The sequence below is a fragment of the Numida meleagris genome, chromosome 6, assembly GCF_002078875.1.
Source record: "Numida meleagris isolate 19003 breed g44 Domestic line chromosome 6, NumMel1.0, whole genome shotgun sequence".
Classification (NCBI taxonomy): Eukaryota; Metazoa; Chordata; class Aves; order Galliformes; family Numididae; genus Numida; species Numida meleagris.
In genome coordinates this window covers 8493105-8516622 of record NC_034414.1, presented here as the reverse complement: position 1 = coordinate 8516622, position 23518 = coordinate 8493105, and the positions used below count along the sequence as shown (strand labels likewise).

At 37.8% G+C, this 23518-nt stretch overlaps 1 protein-coding gene across 9 annotated transcripts in view; it reads right to left on the bottom strand.

The window, feature by feature from the left end:
• GALNT18 (polypeptide N-acetylgalactosaminyltransferase 18) overlaps positions 1-23518 on the bottom strand; it is a 321281-nt gene that overhangs the window by 30131 nt on the left and 267632 nt on the right. For 8 of the 9 annotated variants that reach the window (XM_021400989.1, XM_021400987.1, XM_021400985.1 and 5 more), the window contains 3 exons: positions 22674-22859; positions 19095-19232; positions 13969-14064 (listed from right to left, as the gene is read on the bottom strand). In XM_021400989.1, the coding sequence (XP_021256664.1) occupies positions 13969-14064; positions 19095-19232; positions 22674-22859 (420 nt within the window). The remainder of the gene's footprint in view (positions 1-13968; positions 14065-19094; positions 19233-22673; positions 22860-23518) is intronic. The other variant, XM_021400993.1, reaches the window with a different exon arrangement.

Here is a 23518-nt window from a genome sequence, read left to right as displayed (position 1 = left end):
AGCTGGAGAGTAAGTCCTGCCATTTTGTATGCTTAAACCTTTATGCATGCAGAGTTGCTCCTAAAACAGCCTTTTAATGTACATTAAGGTAGGTTTTTCACTCAGTTGTTCTGTCTTTGGGTAGTAGAGGTCAAATTCTGACATCTTTCCCCTAAGCATCATTTCATAAGCACAGAGCTTGTTTGTGCAAAGGAATCTTTTTAATCAACTGGTATTTTTTACAATATTTCCATCCACCTTCACTTGTAATACAAAATGCTTCTTATTCACAGGAGTCTTTATTTACATTAGACACTTTCTTCCCTCAACAATCAATGTAATGTTAATGAACTCATACTTGTTCAGATTTCAGGATCTAAAAATATGTATATTAAATGAGTTATCACTTAATAAAATTATTACTGACCTTACATTCTCTATAGTGCATGGGATACCACACTGTTTCCTTGTTGTAAAAAGTATCTTTCACTCTCTAAAGCTGCATTTAAAACCTGATTCATGTTTCATATTTCAAGATGAAACACTTCTAGGGGTTACTCACTTTGGTTAAAGTTAACTCATTTGCTTAATGTGTAATTTTCTCACTTTATTAAGCTAAAATACAGGTGTCAAAAATATCAGTGTCTTTTATATTCATCGCAATTCTTTGGGAACTTTTAGTCTTTTGGGGGAAGTGATGGTTACCTGAGACCATGGCACATCTTTCCTGATGGGAACTTTCCTTCAAGCCTTGGCCAAACACAATCCTGGACTTTCAGATTACTCAGATTACAATGTTTCTTCAGATGAGTTATCTGCAGTTACGAATGGAGACTGCAGTGGGCAGATTTATCTTTATTTGTGTCATGGTTTTATGATTTTCGGTTATTGGTACTCCACATCATAACATCATGTAGTGAATGTACCTGTTCCTCAGAAGAGAAGGACTACTACACTCCCCAGAGGACTTTGCTCCCCTGTTACCGTTTTCTGGTCAGAGGGAAAGATAAAAACTCACACATCATGAGACCTGCTCTTTCCTCTTCTTGTCCCGTCTCTCGTCCTGGCAGCATCTCGCTCCCTAGCCGTCTCACCGTCGGTATTAGTGAAAGGCCTACCTTAACTTCGGACACTCTCTCTCACCGTATTGGATTTATTAGCTTAAATTGTAATTATATTATATTATATTGTGTTATTTTGCATTCCGGTATCTTATTTAGTAAATTAGTTTGTTTCTCCTCAGATCGTTGCCGCTGTTTTGTTCTCAGGCCCATCTCCCTACCCTTTTTCCCTTTTCCCTTTCCTGGGGCGTGGGTCCCTCTGCCCCACTAGTCCAGGAACCGGGCCGAACCAGCCTGTAAACCATTGACAATTTGAAAACAAGCTATAGAGGTTATTAAAAATATATTTGGAAGCCAGAAATGGGCATTCTGAAGCAAATGGTTAAACTATAATTATTCACTATGCCTCCCATTGAGAGTGGGAAATGAGGTACTTCGGAATATTAACCGTGTACATTATGCGTTGGGCAGAATAACATCTACCTCACTTGACAGTCGATACTTAAATTTGCCTTGAGTGCTCAGGAAGGTCCCAATTCTCACAGTGCATCGTTATGCAAACACTTACAATTACTCCTGTAACATGTGGTATTGAATTAAAAAAGGCAGTCTAGGAAAAAAGTGATCTGACTGCTCCAAAAATTCTTAAAAACACTGAGTTCATAGTGACAAGCAAAAGCATAAATCTGACGTTTCAATAAATCCCAATAATAATCAATCTCAGTTTTCTCTTGATTTTGGCTTAATATTTTAACAAACTTGTGAGTTGATAAGCTTCAGTGCTATTTTTTCCTTCCACAATTGATGCCATCAGCAAGTGAGTCATGTAAATCTCAAAATTTTAAGGCTAATTTCAGAGTTTGAAAGCACTAAAAATATATGCTGAATGGAATATGCATGCATCTTTATCAATCACTGCATCTTTAGCATAAAAAGAGCAATGAAGCTCCAGTGTTCGCAATCAATGCAGTACCCTGCTAAACAAAGTTAATGCTGTAGCAGCATCTGAAAGATTTACATGCATTCATCAGTTTTTTCACTTGGTATAGACAGCCAGTTGAGCAGACAGCCTTGGCATAACAGAAGTATTCCCGTATGCTTTGTTTAATCAACTCATAAAAAAAATAAAAAAGGAAAAGGCCATTAATTTCCTAGGATGAAAACTACTGTTATTTCTGAATTGAAAATTCAGAAACTGAATCAAAATTCAAAAAAGGTCCTAACTGTGATCACCACTTAGTTGACATGTTAATAGATTTAATAACCAAAAAGGTCCATTCGATTTTTTTTTTTAACAATTTTATCTTCACTACGCTACAGGCTATATTCTTCCGCCTGTTTACCTCTAAGTTCAGTAACTTATAATTTACTAAATTACAGGTTCCAAAATGCTGTCAGCTTTGATGACTCCAAAAATTACAGTCAATCCTTGTGATAGCTAATCATCTGCCTATATATGACTATGCATCTTATTCCTAATCTGCAGCTAACTGGCTGTAATTACTAGCCATTGGTTCCTGAAACAATGCTACAATAAAATCTCAACTTATTAAAGGTTCACATTTCCTTAGAAAAGTACTTCTACTCTGTAAATGTAACCACCTTTAGACTGAAATCAGCTCTTGCTAAGTGCAGTTTGACTGCTGATTCCAAATAAATTATTTGTCAGACATAGCTCTTGTCTTACAAATCGACACTGATTTTTTTTTTCAGTTATTTGTAAATATTCAATCGAGATTTTATGTGAATAAATAATTTCTCAATATTCCTTCTGCTTCCTGATTGGACAAAGATGGATAATGAGCAGAAGAATAAAGAAAATCTCTTTTTCACAGAAAAACACTAGAAACAATCGTTCCACAAACATTTCTGCAGAACAGCCTCCTTTGCAAATGGTGCACAAAACAGGAGAGAAACTAGCTGAAATTAAATAGCTAATCAGAATTGGAACGAATGCTGTGAAAGTAATATGGCTCATGTAATTACAGAGGGAGTTAAATATGCTTCCATGGGGACTGAATTTGGTTCATGAATTCTAAATGAGCCAGTGGATGACTTCAATTAATAAAATGACATAATAAAATTATGAATAAAACTAAAGAAATTGTAAAGTAGAGCACTTTTATCTACTGTATTAACTACTCTCTCTAGCAGTTAATCACATTCAGTCAAGAATTTGAGAAACAAAACACTGACCTACAGAACCTTGAGGTAATAAAATGACATAGTACAACATTAATCAAAAGAATGTTTACATTGACAGCCGTCCAAAAATTTCTACATCAAACTCCAAGGGCTATACATGTGTTACAATAACTATATTGGTTTTCCACTGAGTTTATGTTGTGAGCAACAATTGGTTTTAAAAACTGCAGATTGAAATATCAATTTCCAATTGGAAAAGACATCTTTAAAATATGGGTAACTCTAGTAATTGCTAGGTAATATACAGATCTACAACTCCGATCTACTCCAAATTAATGCACTTAAAAAATATGAAATGCTCAAATAGTGCTAGTTTATGAGACAGTGCAGGTCTCATAAACAAGCTGTTTTATTTTTCCAAACGCATTAACTAAAAATGTTTGCACCTTAGCAAAGAAAAGTTTTCCCCTTGTTTTTTGTTTGTCCTATGTATTTTTGAGATTAAAGTCAACTGAACTTCAGAAATTTTAGAATCTATTCCATCTTTCACAGAACACGTTAATAGCAAATACTTCAACTCAGTACTAAAAGCAGCATATGAAATATCAACAGACTGCAGGCGTGCCACCTAAGAAGAGGCACTTAATACATTTTTGTTAAAAGAGAGAGAAAAAAAAGCAAGATTATACCTCCTCACAGATCACATCGTGTCCAAGGCCAGATACAGCCATCACCTCGATGTGCGGACAGCAGACGTGGCTTCCAGCAGTTCTCCAGCTACTCTGCTGTCAACAACATTTTAGTACAAATGAGGTCTCAAGAGGAGCTGTTCTGTCTGGACAAGGGACACACCTGTAAGTGGAGGAAAGCAGACTGCACGCTGGGGAAGGCAGAGCGCAGCGAGGGCCTGTTCCTTGCTCGCAGCAGTGGAGCATTCTGTAAGGCAGTGCCACGTGCAAGTGCCGCGCTGCAAAGCACAGCAGGCCTGCACACATCCGTTGAAGGGATCTCAAGGTGTCTGCAGTCTTGGTAGCATTGTGGCTGGTGGCCTCAAGCCAAAGAACACTGTTTCACTGCTGCTGAGCTCCAAGTTGTATTCCTTTCTAAAGATATCCATCCCTCTGTGGCAATCCCTCATTACTTTTAGTAGGGGAAATACCACTTACTGCTCTGTACAGTGCTCATTCGCAAGGAGCCAGAGTCAGATTTCTGACTGGGCCAACTTGAGTCTCCCAGATCAAGATATTAGCCAACAACTGCAGAAGTCAACAGCAGCTTTGAAAACAAAATTTTTTGAAAAAAATTTTCTGGAACTGTCAGCTCCAAACACCTTGATATCAGCTCACCAGGTATCAAGTACTGTAAGCCTACCAACCAGAACCAAGCCAAGTATGAAAGGCACAGTGAGCTTTAAATGGCTTAGTGTTCAGCACGAAAAGCACAGAACCTGTATCCAACATCTATTGCCAGATTTATCATCTAAGAGCTCAGCAATATTTCATCTTCATGTTTTCAAATATCTTGACATTTTAACTTCTTAAAATCCTCTTGGCCAAAAGTATCCACAAATAATTTGCATGCTACAACACAATTTAAAAAAATTGCCAGAAAATGCATGTGCATTTTTTACTTCCCAGATAAAAACAGTTTTGAATTATTGTATAACAACAGGCTAACAACTCTAATCTCTTCTAAATTAAAACAGTATGTGAAAAGCTCTATAATTTTAAATTCTTGTGCACTGCATCTGCTGTCTGCTCACAATAGTTTGTTTCAATGACATTTTTTTTTTTTTTTTTTTTTTACTATAAACGTTCTGAGCAAATAGTATTGAAAAAGTGAACTAGGGAGGAAAGTTCTTAGTGTGACCACCACAAGCTCAGCAATCATGATTTCAATCTTTCAATGATTCCATTCAATGATGAATTTCAATAAAATGTAAAGATGCCAAAAGACCTTAAGTAGCCTGAACAACAGCTCCTTTGACATTGCACTTAACCTCTCTTCCTGCATCAGACTCACCTATTTTGCAAAATGCTGAATAAATTGTTTGCAGACAAACTATAGAGGCAGTAGCTGTATGTTCCTCTCCTCCTTTATCAATGCTAAAGTAGGATTTAGTCATATAGAAAGGCAACAGATTTCAAGACGAAGAAGATAACCCAAGGGCTAAATACAAAACCTGAAACAATGCAGAAAATATGCAAGATCATGGTCATAGACAAACACTAAGTGAAAATGCTTCATAAATTATTTAAAAAATTCTAGGAGGAATCTTCAAATGGTACAGTAATACCAATGAACCAATATTTCTTAAAAAAAAAAAAAATCTGAAAAGAACCACCAGATTTGTAAACTGTATGGAGCAAGAGAAGTGTTAATTTATCCCACCTGTTGTTTTCATGAACTAACATTCTTTGTGCTCCCCTGGGAGCTTATGAGGTTGCTTACTACTATCTTTTGCTGACACGATGAATTATTCTTTTCTGCAGTAATGTGATGAAAGTAAGTTTATCAAGTCTAGGTAGATTACATCAGAATTTTTGCCAGCTGAAGTTTCTACTGCCTCTGCAGAAATCCTCCTTCAACTAGCTAAAAGCTTTCTAACGCAACATTTTTGTTAATGCTTTCTGACATTACTTCTGATCAGCACTTGCAATGTTTCCTCCCATTAAAGGGCAGCTTATGTGTCTGTATCTTTTCAGCACACCTTGTAAGATATATAAAATTGCACCAGTATCTCTGCTGTAAAACATTAATTAGTACAGCTACCTTAGAAGAACCCTTTTCCTTTCTCTCAGATTATCATTTCCCTTTTATTTTGAAGAGTGGAGGACTGAAGAGATACGACATATTATGGACAACTGCTTTTATTCCTGTGATATGTTGTGGCTTTGGGTTTTATTTGATTTTTTAAACACACATCATCTGTGGCACTTGCCAAGTTACCTTTGATTCTTCTGTTGCGTCCACCTGTGCAAAAGAAGTGGTTATTTCTCAATCAAAAAATGCTTATCACTTAGCTAATTTTAAAAGACCTCTGTTGCCTTAAAGACTTCTCGGCTGGAGGTTTTCAAGGAACTTGGTTTCTTAGTAATAATCTTCTTTCTCACCCTAAGTATTCATTTAACTCAAAAGAACGGAACTACTTTTTGAATCCTTGCTTTTTAACTTCACCTCAGGTCCGGAAACATGACTGTCAAGATTACTACTTTAGACAGATGACTGCTTTCAGCTCACAGTTCTATAGTAGTACTTTCTTTCTTCATTATACACAATCACTTTCCACAGAGAATCCTCTACTAGGCAACACAGACTTCAAAAGCATGTTACGCAGTCTGTATACCTTGTCATTCTAGTCCACTCTATAATTTTTTTTTTCCTTCAAAACAAAACCATTTCTTACAGGTTATAGAAATGCTGTAAACCCCAAAATAAGAACATCAATGCAACTCTTAGAAAAAAAAGGAGTATTTTTCAACTATTTCATTTCACTATAGTCAGAGTTTCAATTCCATCTGATAAGTTCTCTCCATTCTCACAGACGTGCAATACTTTACACTACATGGTTTCATACAAAAAAAGAAAAGAACAGCAATATCCTTTCATTTATTTCCAAAGTGAGTGATGCAGAAGGTATTTCCTTTGACCCAGTTCTACAGCTGTTATTTCTTTGTTTTGGTTTTTAATCACTGAAGTTGAGCACACAAAACGACCCAATCTAGCCTATGTCTGAAACCTGCAGGAGGACCCCTTGTGCTCATTCTTCTGAATTTAAGTGTCTTTTACTCTGTGGATGGGGAATGCCATTCATTATGTCTGATAAATTACTAAAATGAACACACAGTTTAGTCTCTGGTCCTCTTATAATAAACATCTATGGCCAGTTGAAAAACACAATCCATCCACTCAGACAATGGGTATAGGTATCAGAGCCATGCATGTAGTTTACAAGCTAATAGTGCAACACCACTGGTCTTCACCCACACATAGATAGTCCACGCATGGATTCAGTTTAAGAGAACCTCCACTATGTAGAAGTAGATACCGCACTTGAATGACATAAGTGACACAGAAGACTGGGTAACCAGTCACCTTACCTGTATCAACAGCAAGCCTCTTGAATCAAACCAAAGAAAGTACAGAAATACTTTGCTAATGACAATGGTTCAATATAAATTTTGCTTCAAAACTAGAAATCACATTAACAGATTCTCTCTCTGTGCTGAATTGAATAATGAGATTTTTACCCAGAATCAAACTTAGAAGTACGTAACTAAAACAGGAAAATTTATACATTCAAAATTCTACAGAATATCCAGGTAGCTAGTTAGCTGATGTACCTGTCACATAGTCTAAAGAGGCTGCAGCTTTGAGAAAGTGTTCGATGGTCTTAACTTCTCATGCATACATCAGAAAACCTGGAGAAGACTAGCACCAAATTTTGCAATCAAGGTCACAGTTTCTATTAACTTTATTCTGATCTAAATCAGGATTTATGAACTGAAAGAAATTAAGAGAAATTTAAATAGCCTCAATAAACTACTCAGCAGGAATACCTTATATAAGACATTAATTAGGCCCTCTACAGAATATATTTAAAATAAAAATCTGAATTCATAAACGCTTATAATCATCCTTGCCAGGCAGTTTCTCTAACTCCATGAGTCATGGTATCTTCTATTATTTGTATCTTAACTGAACTGAAAAAACTCAGATTAAATCTTAGCTATTCTATTCCAGTAACGTTTACTGTGCAAATATCCCTGTTCCCAGAAAGCACGTCATCTGTGCATGAAGTTACTGTTAGCAGCAGCACCCAGATCTTTCCTCGAGACTTACTGAATGGATTAAAGGAAAACAGTGAGCCTAACTAACGCTGCGCTCTGTCAGACTCAGGCAGAACATTAAGAGAAGCACAGAGTCCTGCACAGGACAGTTCAGTTTCTGTATAGCACTCTGTACTCTGCACACATAAGAGAATTATCACAAACCATGTAACTGCTAAATTCAAACCATCATGTTAGTGGGTCTTTAAAAAGAAAAGGTGTTACGAAGAGCAAACGTGAGATTGACTGTCTTGTACACAGATGCTGACTATGTCTAACATTTACCTTGAAGACAAACGTAAGCAGCAATCCCATTTGCGAGTGACTGACAGCTGTTAAAACAGTTGCTGTTCTGCTTTTTATTTCTTAGTAAAGCCTCCCTCAAAGTGTTTATTGTAGACATGTCATCTTCAGGGCAGTGGCTTTTCAAATCTGAAGGGTCAGTCATTGATTGAGTTCAGCAGGCTCTGTTCTGTTCAGCATTATTCCCTGACAACCACCGAAACGTGCCAGTATTGGCAGCTGCTAGATGTGGGGCCTTCTGCTTGATGACTTTCTTACGCAGAGCCTTGGTATGCAGCACTTACATGTTTTACACACACTTAAAAACATGATCCTACTTGTTTCTAAAACTTATATATTTGGGACCTAAAATAATTATTATGTTACTGAAACAAATTTCCAGCTGTAGGGGAAAAAGAACATGTATTCATCCATAGCCAGCTAGGGATCTGAGTCATCACATCTATATGCTGTCCTTAAACTTCAGAAATTCCTTTATCTAAAAGTATTTATGACAGCAGTGTATCGTGGTGCACTGGTGGCAGCAGAACTGAGACTGTCAGGGAAAAGCAGGGGCAGTACTCAGTACTTCTGTGATTATTATTATTTTTTTTTTTTAAGTAAATGGAGGGGCGTCATGGGAAGTCTGAACTGTACTGAAGGAAATAATCACATTTTATCGATTAACATCTCATTATAACATGGTATATAATCTTGGTCAGAGTACTTCAGATACATGGAAATCCATCCCCCTAAGAGGGCAAGGCTAGTGTTTCTGTGTCCAAATGCTCTTAACACTCATTCTGACAAAGCACATCCTTATTCTCGCAGCATTCCTAGCACAGACGATTGTCCAACACAATGTGAATTTCATTACACACACGAATCTCAGAAAAATTTTTCACACTGGAAGTGAATTACTGCAATTAAGATTTCATGAAAACTTACTTTTGAGACGCTTGTATTTGTAGTGTCTCAATAACCTGAAGATCGCATTAGTTTTGCTCTGGCGATCCCTAAATTATTCTTTGAAAATAAACTGACCCCAACATATTTGCCAAGAGATTTTAATTATTTTGGTAATTATTGGATGAATGTCTATAAATTGATTTTTTCTGAGATTTGCAAATGGAACTAATAACTATTCACTGTTTCACTGATAGTCATTTTTAGTCCTATATATTTTTAACAAATTAACAAGTATCTGTCTACGAACACACACTGTGCTAAAAAGTACACTGAAGAAAAAATATTTTTTATGAAAACATACCTGAATAACATTTTAAAAGGAGCACTCATAAATCATACAAAGAGCTCTCAGAAGTTCAAGAGAGTTCTTGTAACTGCTGCTTTCAGTACTTCACATGCTGTGCTTAGGATACAACATTAAGCTTTCAGGTCAGAGCCTCATACAGTGTCAGCTGGTGCAGCTCTGCTTATTGTCATGGCTTCCTTTCCCTCCCTTCAGTGGAGAAGCAATAATTCACATTGGATAGGGCTGTAGTCGTTGGTTTCTGAGTGTCAGTTCTGCAATCTCTTGCAAGAATATGAAAGGATATGAACGGGTGTCCCTTCTCACCTGCATTTCTTTTCTAGTAATTCTCCAAATCTAGTCTTGTGACACTGGCCCTTACCTTGAACTCTTCAGAATCTGTTTTATGTTGACTTTCACATCCCTGGATGAGCTTCCCGATTTAACTGCTTACCAGCTGAGAAAGATAGGAGCAGAACCAACTGAACAAGGGAAGACACAGAGCTGCCCATTTTCCCTTCAATCACAAGCACTTTTCAAGGTAAAACTGCACTTAAAATATCACTTCATTGACTGATGGTACTTGTTTATTATACAACAGTTATGAAATCTGTAATAATGTAGTGTTTCATTTGCAGCAAAGAAGCTTCCAAACACTCAGGAGTAGATTTAATGCATGTGACACACTGTCATCAGTCTGCCTTTAAGATTACAGGCCTGACTAAACAGTGATCTTAGGCAACACCATACATTCAGGCTCAGGCAGGTCCCAGAATTAGGAAGACAACTCACTGAAGCCTGGGGCATGTACTTACTGCAGCTACAAGCAATCATCGTTTCCATGCAAAACTGGGGCACTGCTGGAAATGGACATCTCTAAGGTCTAAACATACTACTGAGCAGTGGCCTTGCTCCTTCCAGTTCAAGAATTAAAACAGTATCTTAATGCTTTTATGCATGAACCACTTAAGAACAAAAAGATCCCCAACATGCACTTTCTGTTTTGTACCGTTCTGCCACAACTTTTGTTCTGTCTTCCAACTTTTTCCTTTACATTTCTCTCCTCTCACCTTCTCTCTTATGGTCAGTCCATCCCCCCCAGTTTTCTCCCGCTTCCCTCTATCATCACAAGGAAGGGGAGCTTCATCCTCATATCCCCACAGATATCTCCATTGTACTTTCCTTGGCTAAGAACAACTGCAAGTCACTATGCTTTGCCTCTGAGCTGTTCTCATGCAAGAACATAGTAGGAACCTATTTTTACTCTTGCTGTTAACTGTATTACTATGTTCTCGATACTGATTGCAAAAGATGGAGTACGGGCTTCAACGTTAGGTGCACCATTCCTTTTCTTCTTCAGTGATTTTTTTCTTGTATGAAACATGCTAAAAACAAACATCAGCCATACATACAATTCCATAACTATTACTTGATGTCAAATACCTCATCTAACCTATTCCCCACACAGGTAAGAATACAAAAACATCTGAAAGAAAGTAGTGGAAAGAAAAAGAAGTTACTCCTTACAGCAGCTTAAGCTGCATAGGTGGAAATGGATCTTGGCAGGCAGATACGTTAAACCACATCTAGGTGCAGCCGTGCAAAGCTCTGCATGCTGGCAGCACATGCTAGCTCTTATACTGCAAGTGATAGAGCTGCGACAGCAAAGTTTTGCACCAGAGCTAGTAATGGTTTCACCAAAACCTGACCTGTAAGACTCATCTTTTGACTGATCTTTTTTATAAGGACTGCTACGTGGGCAAAATTAATCCCCTTTATATAGCATTTCCCCACTGTTAGAATAAAGCTAGCATCTTACCATTATCTTTTCTAGTCACTCACTGGTTCACTAAGATTTGACAAAATAGTTTTTCAACTATTTCCAATATGCTAGAGGAAATGCAAATGGCTGCAGCTCTGCTTAAACAAGAGATTCTACATGTGCAACGGAAATCTCTTAGAAGTATGTGGAATAGTCTTTGCTAGAGCTATCCCTATTAATACCACAATCCCTCACACAGAGAAAGACTGTACTCCTCCTACGAAGTTCTCACTGATTACATTGGTCTTGCTTGCCCGTGGGTCATTTTTACATGGATTGTTTTTATTTTCGTTGGTTATAAAATAATTAAATACATGGTAGTAGGAAAGAGATGATTAATTTTGCAATTACAAGAAAAAAAAAACAGAATCATTTCCCCTGCCCCCTTCTCCACAGTCAATTATTTGCCACTATCTCACTTACACAGATCTTCAGCTGACATTCAAAGCTAGTTCTTGATCTGGTGAATACTAAGCCTAACTAAAGTGACTCTTCGTTGCTATTGTTGCTTGCCTCTTCACTGCAATTAAAATTTCCAATTAGATTTCACAACTATGCCTGTAGTGCATTGTTATCACAGATGATATGCCAAGAAGGTGAAGAATAATGGCTCTGGCTTCTGGGTGAAATTACACAGCTCCTTAGCTTACCCTGAGGACTACCTTAAAAACATGCTGAAGGCAAACAGTGTTTACTTCATAACTGTGACAAATAAAGCACAGCCCATGCAGTATGAGAATGAGTCTGATGGATGGGATTTTCAGATATTTCAGTCCTCACAATTCATAATTTACTCAAGCATGATGCCACTGGGGATCAATATTTAAGGTCCTCACTGAAGAAAGTCATTATGAAACACAGTTACAGTGTGTGTAACTTGGCAAGGAAGTACAGAATTCATCTGCATTTCACCAAATTCATTGTTTCCAGCTCACTAGGATATCCAGGTACAGGGAAAAAGATTTTTTTTTTTGCCCTAAGTTTATATCTGAAATATTAGGATGATTTATTTACTGTATAGTCAAATCACGTAACTGATAATTCCAAGAGAAAAAACACATTATTTAAGTGAAGTATAACAGGGATTCTTTTGAGAAAGCAAATATAAAAGGCAGTCAGAGAAAAAAAATATTCAAACCGGGGCACTTTTCAGAGTCTTCAATCACTCTTCACAAATACGTTTTCTTTGCGTCATTTTTGCTTATGTTACTTTTCAGAGTTATGTAATTTGTATTTCTGTCTTTGACAAGCATATTCTAGACCATACAAAATGTTTTTTTTACTGTCATATTTGCCTAGAAACACTTTTACCTTGGCTGCTTGGGGAGATACCATATCTTTAAACTTCTGTTTTCTAAGTTAATAAATTCAGCTGTTGCGCAAGACAATAGAAAGACTTTGGAACATATTAGAATCAGCCTATTGACCCAGCCTGTCCAGATCCCTCTGTAGGGCCTTCCTACCCTCAGGCAGATCGACAGGTGTCCCCCCACCCCCCTCCTCCCCCCAATCTTGGTGTCATCTGCAAACTTATTGATGGTGCACAGAATCCCCTCATCCAGATATGCAATAAAGATATTAAGCAGGACAGGCCCCAGTGCTGACCCCTGTGGAGCACCGCTTGCAACCGGTCACCAGCTGGATTTAACTCCATTCACCACCACTCTCTGGGCTGGCCAGCCAGCCAGTTCTTTACCCAGCAAAGAGTGTGTCTGTCCAAGCCACAGGCTGCCAGCTTCTCCAGGAGAATACTGGGGGAGACAGTGTCGAAGGCTTTGCTGAAGTCCAGGTGGACCAAATCAACGACCTTTCCCTCATCCACCAGTGGGCCACCTGGTCATAGAAGGAGATGAGGTTGGTCAGGCAGGACCTGCCTTTCATGAACTCATGCTTGGCCTGATCCCTTCTTTGTCCGCATGTATTGTGTGACTGCACTCAAGATGATCTGTTCCATAACATTCCCTGGCACCAAGGTCAGGCTGACAGACCTGCAGCTCCCCAGATCCTCCTTATGACCCTTCTTATAGATAGGAGTCACATTAGCAAGTCTCCAATCATCTGAGACCTCTCCAGCTGACCAGGAAGAGTAACAGGACAAGAGAAAAAGAACAAAGGAACTTTTAAAGCAGAGATTTGACAAGAATGGGGTCTGGTTTTTGACAAAGCTGTATAGTGTGAAGAAGGTGGCTGAACATTTCAGGTTTGTGAAAATGATACAGTAAATATATCAAGAGAAAATGTTGCTTCAGATAACGTATAAATAAACTGAATATGCTCATTAATGCACATAAAGTATTTTAAAATGCATTGTTTCATTCGTACAACACACACAGTTAAAGAAATGAATGATTTGTTTACCAGCAAATATGGGTCAGTGCTGGCTCTCCTATTTCTCAAATTCTTTCAAAATGAATAAACAAACTTCTTTGTCAAAGTGCTAATAAATCAGTGATTCTCAATTTAGAGCAGAATTAATGTTCTCTACAAGAGCCACTAAAGAGCATAAGGAGGTACTGTTGCAGGAAGACCGTGACAGGTACAAGATGGTACACTCTACAAAAAGCAGCAGCAACGTATGACATCATTAAACAAACTAACCTGTGGTGTCATTCCATGGCAGATATACATGATTGGGATATTCTCCGTGTCTGGCCCTTGATCAAGGCACAAATCATTTTTCAAAGAATTCTGCAGCTAAAATGAACAAAAAGAGATCAAGCAAGTCTTAAGACCAGAATTAAAAGGTTATGGTTACATTATTTTCTTTGAAATAAAATTGTATGTATTTGCAATAAGCAAAATTAAAAATAGTTGCTGAAGTGAAGCTATTTAAAGAGAAAGCACCTAGACTACATATTTCCTTGTAGATTATCTAGCACTACTGATTTCAATAACATTTCACAAGATTTCATAGAGGGTCAAAAAGCCTTCAGAGAGCAATTATTTATATGGAGAAAAATTGCTTATATAAACTCTCCATAGAAATATGTAAATATTAAGTGTTCTGCTTAAGATCTTAAGATACACCCTGTATACAAAGGCTTTTTTTTTTCTTTTAAACCAGCGTGCAGGTAACTGAGGTGGATAGCTATAGTTTTAAACACACTAATAGAACTCCTTTTTAGAATATCTCAGGAGAGTCTTGTGATTTCTGGAAATAATTCAAATATCCCCTTCTGCTGACAATTAGAGACTACTGGCCAACTGGTATGCACTACGTCTTCTTTGAGTTATTCAGGGCTAACCCACCTACAGCAATCCAGCTATGAAAGGACTGCAAACTACTAATCCCTATGTAGTATCTATACAATGCTGAGACAGAATTTTCTGTAAGCTAAGTGCCAAATTAATGAGCACAGATAGCTAAAACATCTTTGTAGTCTGTGATGCCAGAGATGAGGGTTGTAAGCCCGTGGGCACATTTAAAGGTGCTCGGTGGCATAAGAGAGGTTCAGAGAACACAGAATAATTGTCTGATGGAGTCCGAGACTAAATGAGCGGCGCGGCCAGATGTGTACATGGACCTCCTTTGAGAAAAACAAATTGATATGCTTAGAAAGTATATCTAGAAGTGCACTGGTACGTAAGAACCGTGGACAAGCCAGAGACTTAAGTTAGGCAGTGAATAAATTTAACAGCATAAACTCATCTTCAAAAGAATTACAAACCTTACCTCTGAACCTACTACCTTCAGTAACAGACACGACAAATGTTAAAGAGAAAACAGGCTTTTGAGATCAAAAAGTGACTGGAAAAAGGGAAACATCACACCCATTTTTCAAAAAGGTAGAAAGAAAGACCATGGGAACTACTGACTGGTCAGCCTCACCATGGGAACCTCAGGAAGTTCCACAAGGCCAAGTGCAAGGTCCTGCACCTGGGTTGGGAAGCCTCAAACATCAGACTGGAAGATGAGTGGATGGAGAGCAGCTCTGAGGAGAAGGTCTTGGAGATACTGGTGGAAAACTGGACATGAGTTAGCAGTGTGTGTGCTTGCAGCCCAGAAAGCCAGCTGTATCCTGGGTTGCATCAAAAGAAATGTAACCAGCAGGTCCAGAGAGGTGATTCTCTGCCTCTGCTTCTCATGAGGCCCCACCTAGAATTATTCCCCATCCCTGCAGGTGCTCGAGGCCAGGTTGGATGGGGCTTTGGACAACCTGATCTAGTGGGAGATGTCCCTGCCCATGGCAGGAGGGTGTGAAAGTGTAGAGTTGTAAGGGACCTTACAACTTATAATCTTAGTTTATTAAGATTATACTACAACTATACTACTATATATACTAAGACTATACTACTACTATACAACTTATAATCTTAGTATAAGATTAATCTTAGTATAATCTTAATAAACTAAGATTATAAGTTGTAAGGTCCCTTACAACCCAAACCATCCTGTGATCCTATGGTAACATTGACCAAAACAACCATTATTCTTATTGTAATTGGATGTCAGACAACACTCTTTATCCAAACCGATAACAAATACAAGCCTTATTGATGCAGGCTTGTATCAGTCACTAGCTTTGGCTTTTTCAAGTCTCTTCCACAAACTCAAATGTAACTGTATGCTTGTCCTCACCCTAATTTTATAATATTTCCCAAAATAATTCCCATGATAAAGGAAACAAAAAACATCTTCCTTGACCGACATCAGCATAAGACTTATCTTAGAAGGGTGACCCAAGGTCCCAAGCTGCAAGAACCATGAGTTTAGCCCTAACAGCAGCTGTACTGGTGATCAGGCACTACAGAAAAGGAGACAAAATGCTAGACTCCTTTTAATATCAATTTCATTCTTATGAACCTTGAAAACAAAGATATAACTTCAGCTCCTTCAGATTTCATTTCTCAAACTCTTAGCCCAAACACAACTCTACAGATACATTAAAATATTCCCAGAGAAATAATCTCTGTAGAAAACAGGAGAAAAACATAAAAGACTGTCCTGATTCAAAATCTGATGCCCATGTAGAAGCCACTGAACATTAGCCTCTTGTACAAAGTCACAAGACTCTTAGGAATCATTCCTTTCCAAAATCTAATGGCTGTGTGGCAACCCAAAATTAACTTCCGTAGTGTGATTTAAGATTATCAAGGCTTAATTCTAATCATAGGGCAAAATATAACCAGGTCACCAACCCATTGTGAGGGGGAGAGAAAATAAAGCCATAAATAACTAGTCATTATTGCCATTTGCTCCCTTTTAAACTTACAGCCTTGCAGTACACAGAGATAGGCTACTGAAACACTGTATTTGCAAAACTATTTCAAATACAGAGCTAGAAACAGGGAACCAGTCCTATGCTAAGTACATTAGCCTTTGGCACCACCGACATTATTTTCTACTAACTCTGAGGGTATGGCAAAATTTATAAATCCTCTTACCTTTGAGTCTCAAACCATTATTTCAGCAGTAACATTGTATTATATTCTTCTCCTGACACAAGAAGTTCTAGATTTTTTCTAACTATGTCAGATCTGCATAACCTGGCAAGAAAAAGGGCTCTGGAAGTTTTAATTTCCCAAAACCTAATCTCAACCTCTGAAATAACAAGGAGATAAATCGACATGCTTAGAGCAATCAAATCATTTTCCTATACAGACACAGTATGCTGCTGACTTTTTAAAAATGCCCCACATAACTATTTCTGTGAGCTCTGGAATCGGTATCCAAAGAACATTTCACGTGAAATAGTTGAGAATAATGGAAATACACACGCATCATAAAAAAAATCACCATCCTACAATGTTTTTAAATGAAAGGCTACATATAAACTACATATATATAAGGCTTTCTGTGCATAATACCCGATTCCAGTGTTTTTGAGTAACACAAGAGGAAAATGTCACCATTTTAACTTTTTGTTGCCGGATGATCAAGCAATGCCTATTCAGATGGCTTTTGTAGTTTATCATCATTTTTGAAACTAATGAAAATACTAGTATTTTTAAAAAAGATTAAGACAGTTCATGAATAGAAGCACTTATGAGAATCAGCAAGCAGAGCAGCTGACTTGCTTTGAAATATCACTCCTTTTCCATGATGAGACTTGGTAAAAACAGGAAAGCAGACATGAAGGAAGATTAGAGATCTGAGCGACTCTTTTATTATAAAGATTTGGGCACTGCATTTTTTATTTCATGCAACAGTGCTTCATAAAACAGCAGTGTATTTCATAGAACACTCTACCTGTACCAATACATTGCCACAGCTGCCCACTATTTCATTTGTGATAAAACAAACAATGAAATCCAGCCTACTCCTCACATCACATTTAGCTGATGAGGATACTGATGGATTGCAGACAGAAGATTGGATTGTGTGCATCATTATGCAGTACCTAAATATTCATTTTTCGCTGACCAGTGAGTTCTCACCTGATTCTTTTTGGTTTGCATGTTGCCAGCAAAGAACTTTCAAAGGTTGATGAAAAAGTCTCAGCAGAATATAAGATCATATAGTGCCTATTTGGTGACTTTCATTTTGATTTAGATGCTGCTGAATTAATCCTAAGACTCTGCAACAAGTACCTTAGCGATTCCAGACCCATAAGCAGATCCACGCATCTATCAGCAGCCATGCTTCTTTCTCCTTAGGCCACTCTGTATCACCTTCTAATGATCATGGCACTGCTGAGGGTAACTCCATGCAGTCTATGAAAGAGGTTCCTTGCAGACAGGTCTGATTTTGTCATTGTTCTGAGCTATTTTGGAAGGTACCCATTATCTCATGCATTTAACAGTGACCTAAATTTTTGTTGGAAGTGTTTTTTCTCTTACTTTTGGACTGCACAAAAAGCCAGCACCATTATTTCAACTGATCAAAGGCATCACTGAACTTTGTGGGGCACATAATCACTTCATTCGCTATAAAAGAGCAGCCGCTCTTGTGGTCTCTCAAGAGACTTCTCAGAGCCACAATGGCAAACTGTGGAAATCAGACTTCTTTTTGTGGAGGAATGTCTTAAAATCTTTTACTTGTATGTAATTTAACAACTAAGAGCTACATTTCCTATTTGGGAGTTCCATGCAAAACAAACGAACAAAACAAAAGAAACACACCAAATTTAATTCACAGGAATGAATTTTTGTGAATATAACACTGAATAGAGGATGTGAAAAGGATGTCCTTGCTGTACTCGCTTATTATGCACCCGTATTAACTTTCTATGCTCATCTTCCATGTCATGTACACCTGTCCTCTCTATTTATATTGCAGGTTTTCTAGGAGTAAGAACTGTCTCTGCTTTAATTAGCACACTGCAACTCAAGCATGATTTCAACACCGACAAGGGTACTACTGTCACACAAGTAATGACAATGATAATCCCAAGATACAGACATTCGAGGCTCTGACTACAATATTAAGGAGCCTGCAGCTGAGCCTGCTTTGCTAATTCACCTGCTGACTGCACACCTTCCAACTGACATCTCCAGCATGTCTAAAAAATCATGTCTTGAATATCAAGTGGATTGTGAGCCATTAAACAAACAAACAAAAAAAAATCAAGGAGGAAGATAATGTACAGAATATCTCAGCATGAACTACAGCAGAGCAGCAGTCTCTGTCAACTAACCAGTCTAAGAAATAATTTCAGTAGTGACTTCCAAGTTTATCTGATTCTTTTACTTGAAGCCAGGCATTTTCTTCATGAATTACCTCTACTATTACTCCATTCCACCTCCCAACTTTTTAAAATAGAAAATGTAAATGAGGTCCTTACCACCCCATAGGCGACAGTATCTGAATACATTCTCATTTCTGGATACACACTGACAAGATACCACCTGAAGGTCTTGCACTGGAGCTTCTTCCTCAGGGCCTTCCTCTCAGAAATATCACCAATATCAATTCCAGAGTCCTGCACATAAAATAAAGGGCAGAAAAAAAGCAGAAAATGCATTACCAATACACTTCCTTCCATATATTTTGATAACCCAGACTCGTCTCCTCACTGCAAAGATGATTATAACTGACGATGACCACCAGCCTTTGGCCACTGTGTGATTCTGTTACCCACACACTCTGTAAATACCCCTAGTAAGTATGATATAGGTCACAATGGCGGAGCCTCTTTCAAAGTCTTCTCTGGTCAATGGAAACACTCCTAATGACTTCAGTGGGGTTTAGATATAGCTTCCAATGAACGTAACTGTTGTTCTCTAATTTTCTGGCACTTTCCAAATGCAAAAGTAATTGGCAGCAGGTAGCAAGTTGCCCTGGAAACAACCTTATTGCTGATGTCCCACTGTGGCCTAATCATTAGTACATTACACTTTCTGGCCGCTTCTGAAGTCTGAGTTTATTGCTTCACTGCAAAGAGCAGAAGCTTTGCTCACCTTTCTGAAATATCACCTACTAAATTTCTATGGTACTGTAAAAAGAAAAGTTGATATTTTTGTTAAAAGCAATTACAGAATGTTCTCTCCCCTAACTTCTACTCTCCTTTACATTTCTAGCTAACCTAATTTCATGTGACATACTTCTTTGCAGATCATAAGACGTGAGTTTCATAAAGTCCCTGTATTTAAAAATCAATACTTCATCACATTAAAATCAAGCAACTGAAAATTTCAGAGAGGGAACTAAGTGCAAATCCACGGTTGCTATTTGACTGGAAGTAAAGCAAGACATTTTGCTCTACATTGTTCTCCACCACTTCTGCCTCAGAACAAAAAACACAGGATAAACAAACTTTCAGAGGGAAATCTTACAATATATCTACTTAAAGAACAGACTCTGCTGGGCCATAAACACCCTGAAGTTTTTGTTGGCCAGTAGATACGATTTTTAAAAAAACAAACACTGGTATCTTTTGGACGATTTTGGTCACTTATCAGTAAGATATCCTTACAAGTACCAAGGTTTCTGAGCTGCTGAAGTCTTCTTCTTGCATCTCAAAGCACTGAGTTAACATTAATCTGAAAAAATTATATTTCGCTATAGAGGCATTTTCAAACTAACATGACATTGGCTTTCACATGAGCAAAGTATACTAAGAAACAGGAAACCAAGATTTGGCACAAATATTATAGGGGATAATGATGATTCCTCTCCCCTCCAACCCAGCATCCTTCAGAAAACTTCATGGAAACTATTTCTTAATCTACTATTTTTTCTGACTTTTCTAGCAAGTGACTAAATAGAGCAACATGCAGCAGGATGCCGTAAGACAACCAACTGATCCCACGGACAAACCCTGTTCCATGCACTACTCTGGCTACACTTGCCAGTGAATCTGCCACCTGTATGAGGGAGGAGGAGGATGCTGGCACATGGCTACAGACATGCAACTTCAGGCACTAAAAAAGCTTCCTAGGATCAGGCACAAAACCGGTCCATTGCATCTCTGCTCTTTCCTCGTGGAACTCTGCATGCACCAATGCTCATTTCTTCGATTTACTGTATGAGGAAAGAAAGAGCATCTGGGGCCTCCATAATCACATCGTTCCATGCAGGTGGAAAAGGAAAATAGCTTACACATGGCTTACTGGCTTTATGACCAGGAACAACTGAGTGTGTTCCTTCAAAGCAGAGAACATAACGGCAGGAAAAAAGAAAAAAAAATTAACACAGGAGAGGACACACGCATAGCTCTTTCTTCTGGCACTTGAAAAATCTCTCCTTGGGGTTTTTTAAATGCTTTTCTGAATCAGTTTATCTATGCAGTTACAATGAAGAAATCACCATGCTATCTGAGATCTGCATTAGAACCCTTCAGCACTTCAGAACCACACACACAGATCCCAAGAGGGCAGTCATAGCACACTGTCAAATGAGTCAAATTCCTTTTTATTATTATTAACTCTCAAAGACAAAAACCTTTGGAAACATTTGACTGTGTGGCTTTCACAGATATGGGAATTCTTCCATGGAAAAAAAAAAACAGACTGGCCCTGACATTAACATCATGGAATAAGATATTTCATGGAAAATCCTGACTGTTATAACTAAATTCATTTCAATGACCTACCAAGTCCATTACTAGTGCACTATTTCATCTGCTCCAGGTAGAGAATTACTCCTAGAGTTATCCACAGTAATTAGCCAAGCCATCTGCCTGTCCTCTCCCGAGGTCACTCACAGTGAGAGACATCTTTTTGCCTAAATTGGAGCTAGGTTTGTTTTGAAGATTTTCTCTTCTGTATTTTACTTTCTATTTAATCTTGAGATAAGCAAAGATTAAGCAGAAATATTACCACCTAGTCTGATACCTGAATTAGAACTAGTCCATTGTCTCCAAGTATCCTGTAGCAACTTCTAGGTGGTGAGTAAACTCGGGCTTTATAGGCCTATTTCAGCTGTCAAGAGATGTCCCAGAATATTTTTAAAAACTATGTGGCCATATGTGTACTTGCTCGGTTTTCTACAGAGGTAAGAAATAAGAAGAAAGGATCTTTATGCTAGGTTCTGAACATATACACATCAATAGATTTTCTCCTGTTACAAAGATCTCATTGCATTCCAGAAGAGTGCACCAGTGTTAAAAACTGATTTAGCACTTGCCATCTCCAGCTTTTAAGTCTGCACTGCTGTTTGACAGAAGTATCTTTTGTGAGATGAAGAGAGATATAAACTGCATTATAATATATTTAGCAGTTTAATGCAATGAATAGTGCAGTTGTGGCAAAAAAATGATGGCCACAGAAGAAAAAACAAGAATGTCTCTTTTTTTCCATTTTAAAACTACAAACAAAATCAGTTTTGGCAGAAAAAGTTCTACCATGAGAACTTGATGACCTGTAAGAAATCAGTTCAATCCACAAACAGCATTTTTATTTCATTTGATAAATTAATTTTGAAATTTACTGCAACAGGCTTTCTGATTTGTTGGCACAGACAAGACACTTCAAATTAACAAGGAATAATAACAATTGATACAACCACATTTGTATCAATAGATGTTAACATTGCTTTCCCCTTGGTAGTACTACCTTAAAAATCTGATAGAATTTTGTCTGTTACTGTAGATAAGAAACAGAAATTCAAAGTAAGATGTGTAATACAGATTTGATGCTTCTCTTTTCATATTTCAGCAACTACTAGGTAAAAATCTCCATGCACACTCATCAGTGAAGTTGACAAGGAATTAATTTTTAAGGAATCCACAAACAAAGGACTTAATTCTAGAAGACACAGCTACATAGAATTACATATATGCATAAGTGTATTTTATGTCAAGACATAAAACATACGTGTATACAAATAAAGGAATTCTAGAATAAAATCAAAACACAGAGTAGGAACCAAAACTCAAAGACTGTAAAGACAAAGCTTGCAAACGCACGTCTTTGTGACTCACCTCTTGCGGTATGTTCCATGCCATATAAACATGGCTTTTAAATTCATCCATCCAGACTTCAGCCACCCTTAGTGCGTTTCTCCGAACATGAGCAGTTAGATCTTCTGTGTATGGTTTATGTGCTCTTTCAATGTGAGCAATCCTGGAGCAAGGTAGAACCTCAACACTTCCTCCACACTGCCACACCTAGGAAGAGAAAAGGCAGTCTGCTAGCAAGAGCTCCCCTACACCACTGCTGTCCTTTAGAAAACTCACTGAAATTATTTCCTTTCTGTGCTTGCCACTGTTACTGGGAATAACAACTCAGGACTTATTTGACTATACAGATGTTTTAGACTGTTGTGAGAGGAGATAATTATTACCACTACTTACCTTCCAATAGAATTAGTAGTAAGTATCCTCTCATCACAATTTTCTTGGATGAATTAAGTTACCCTTAAGATTATTAATAAAATTATTTATAAAGTATCCAAATATAATAGTGTCTGGGTTTGAGTTTTAATGTCTTGCAGGCATTTCTCTTAGATTGTGCACAGATCCTTTCAGGACATGCATACACTGGTCAGAAACTGGGGCTAGCCAGCCTTACATTACAGGGAAACTATGCCAACGATGTTTCTAAGATCACCAAAGTTGCAGGGTCTGGGAACACTATATATATAAAATGTTCTGTGAACAATTTCAACAAACATTACCTTACAAATGATAATACAGTTATAATGTAGGTTAATATCCTCACTCCAATGTGCCTTCCAGTTTTGACCAGAATCACAGTTGAACTAACATCCATTACATTAATCATATGTATTGTATTCATTTCTAATCTCCTTTCTCTGTCTGCTTTC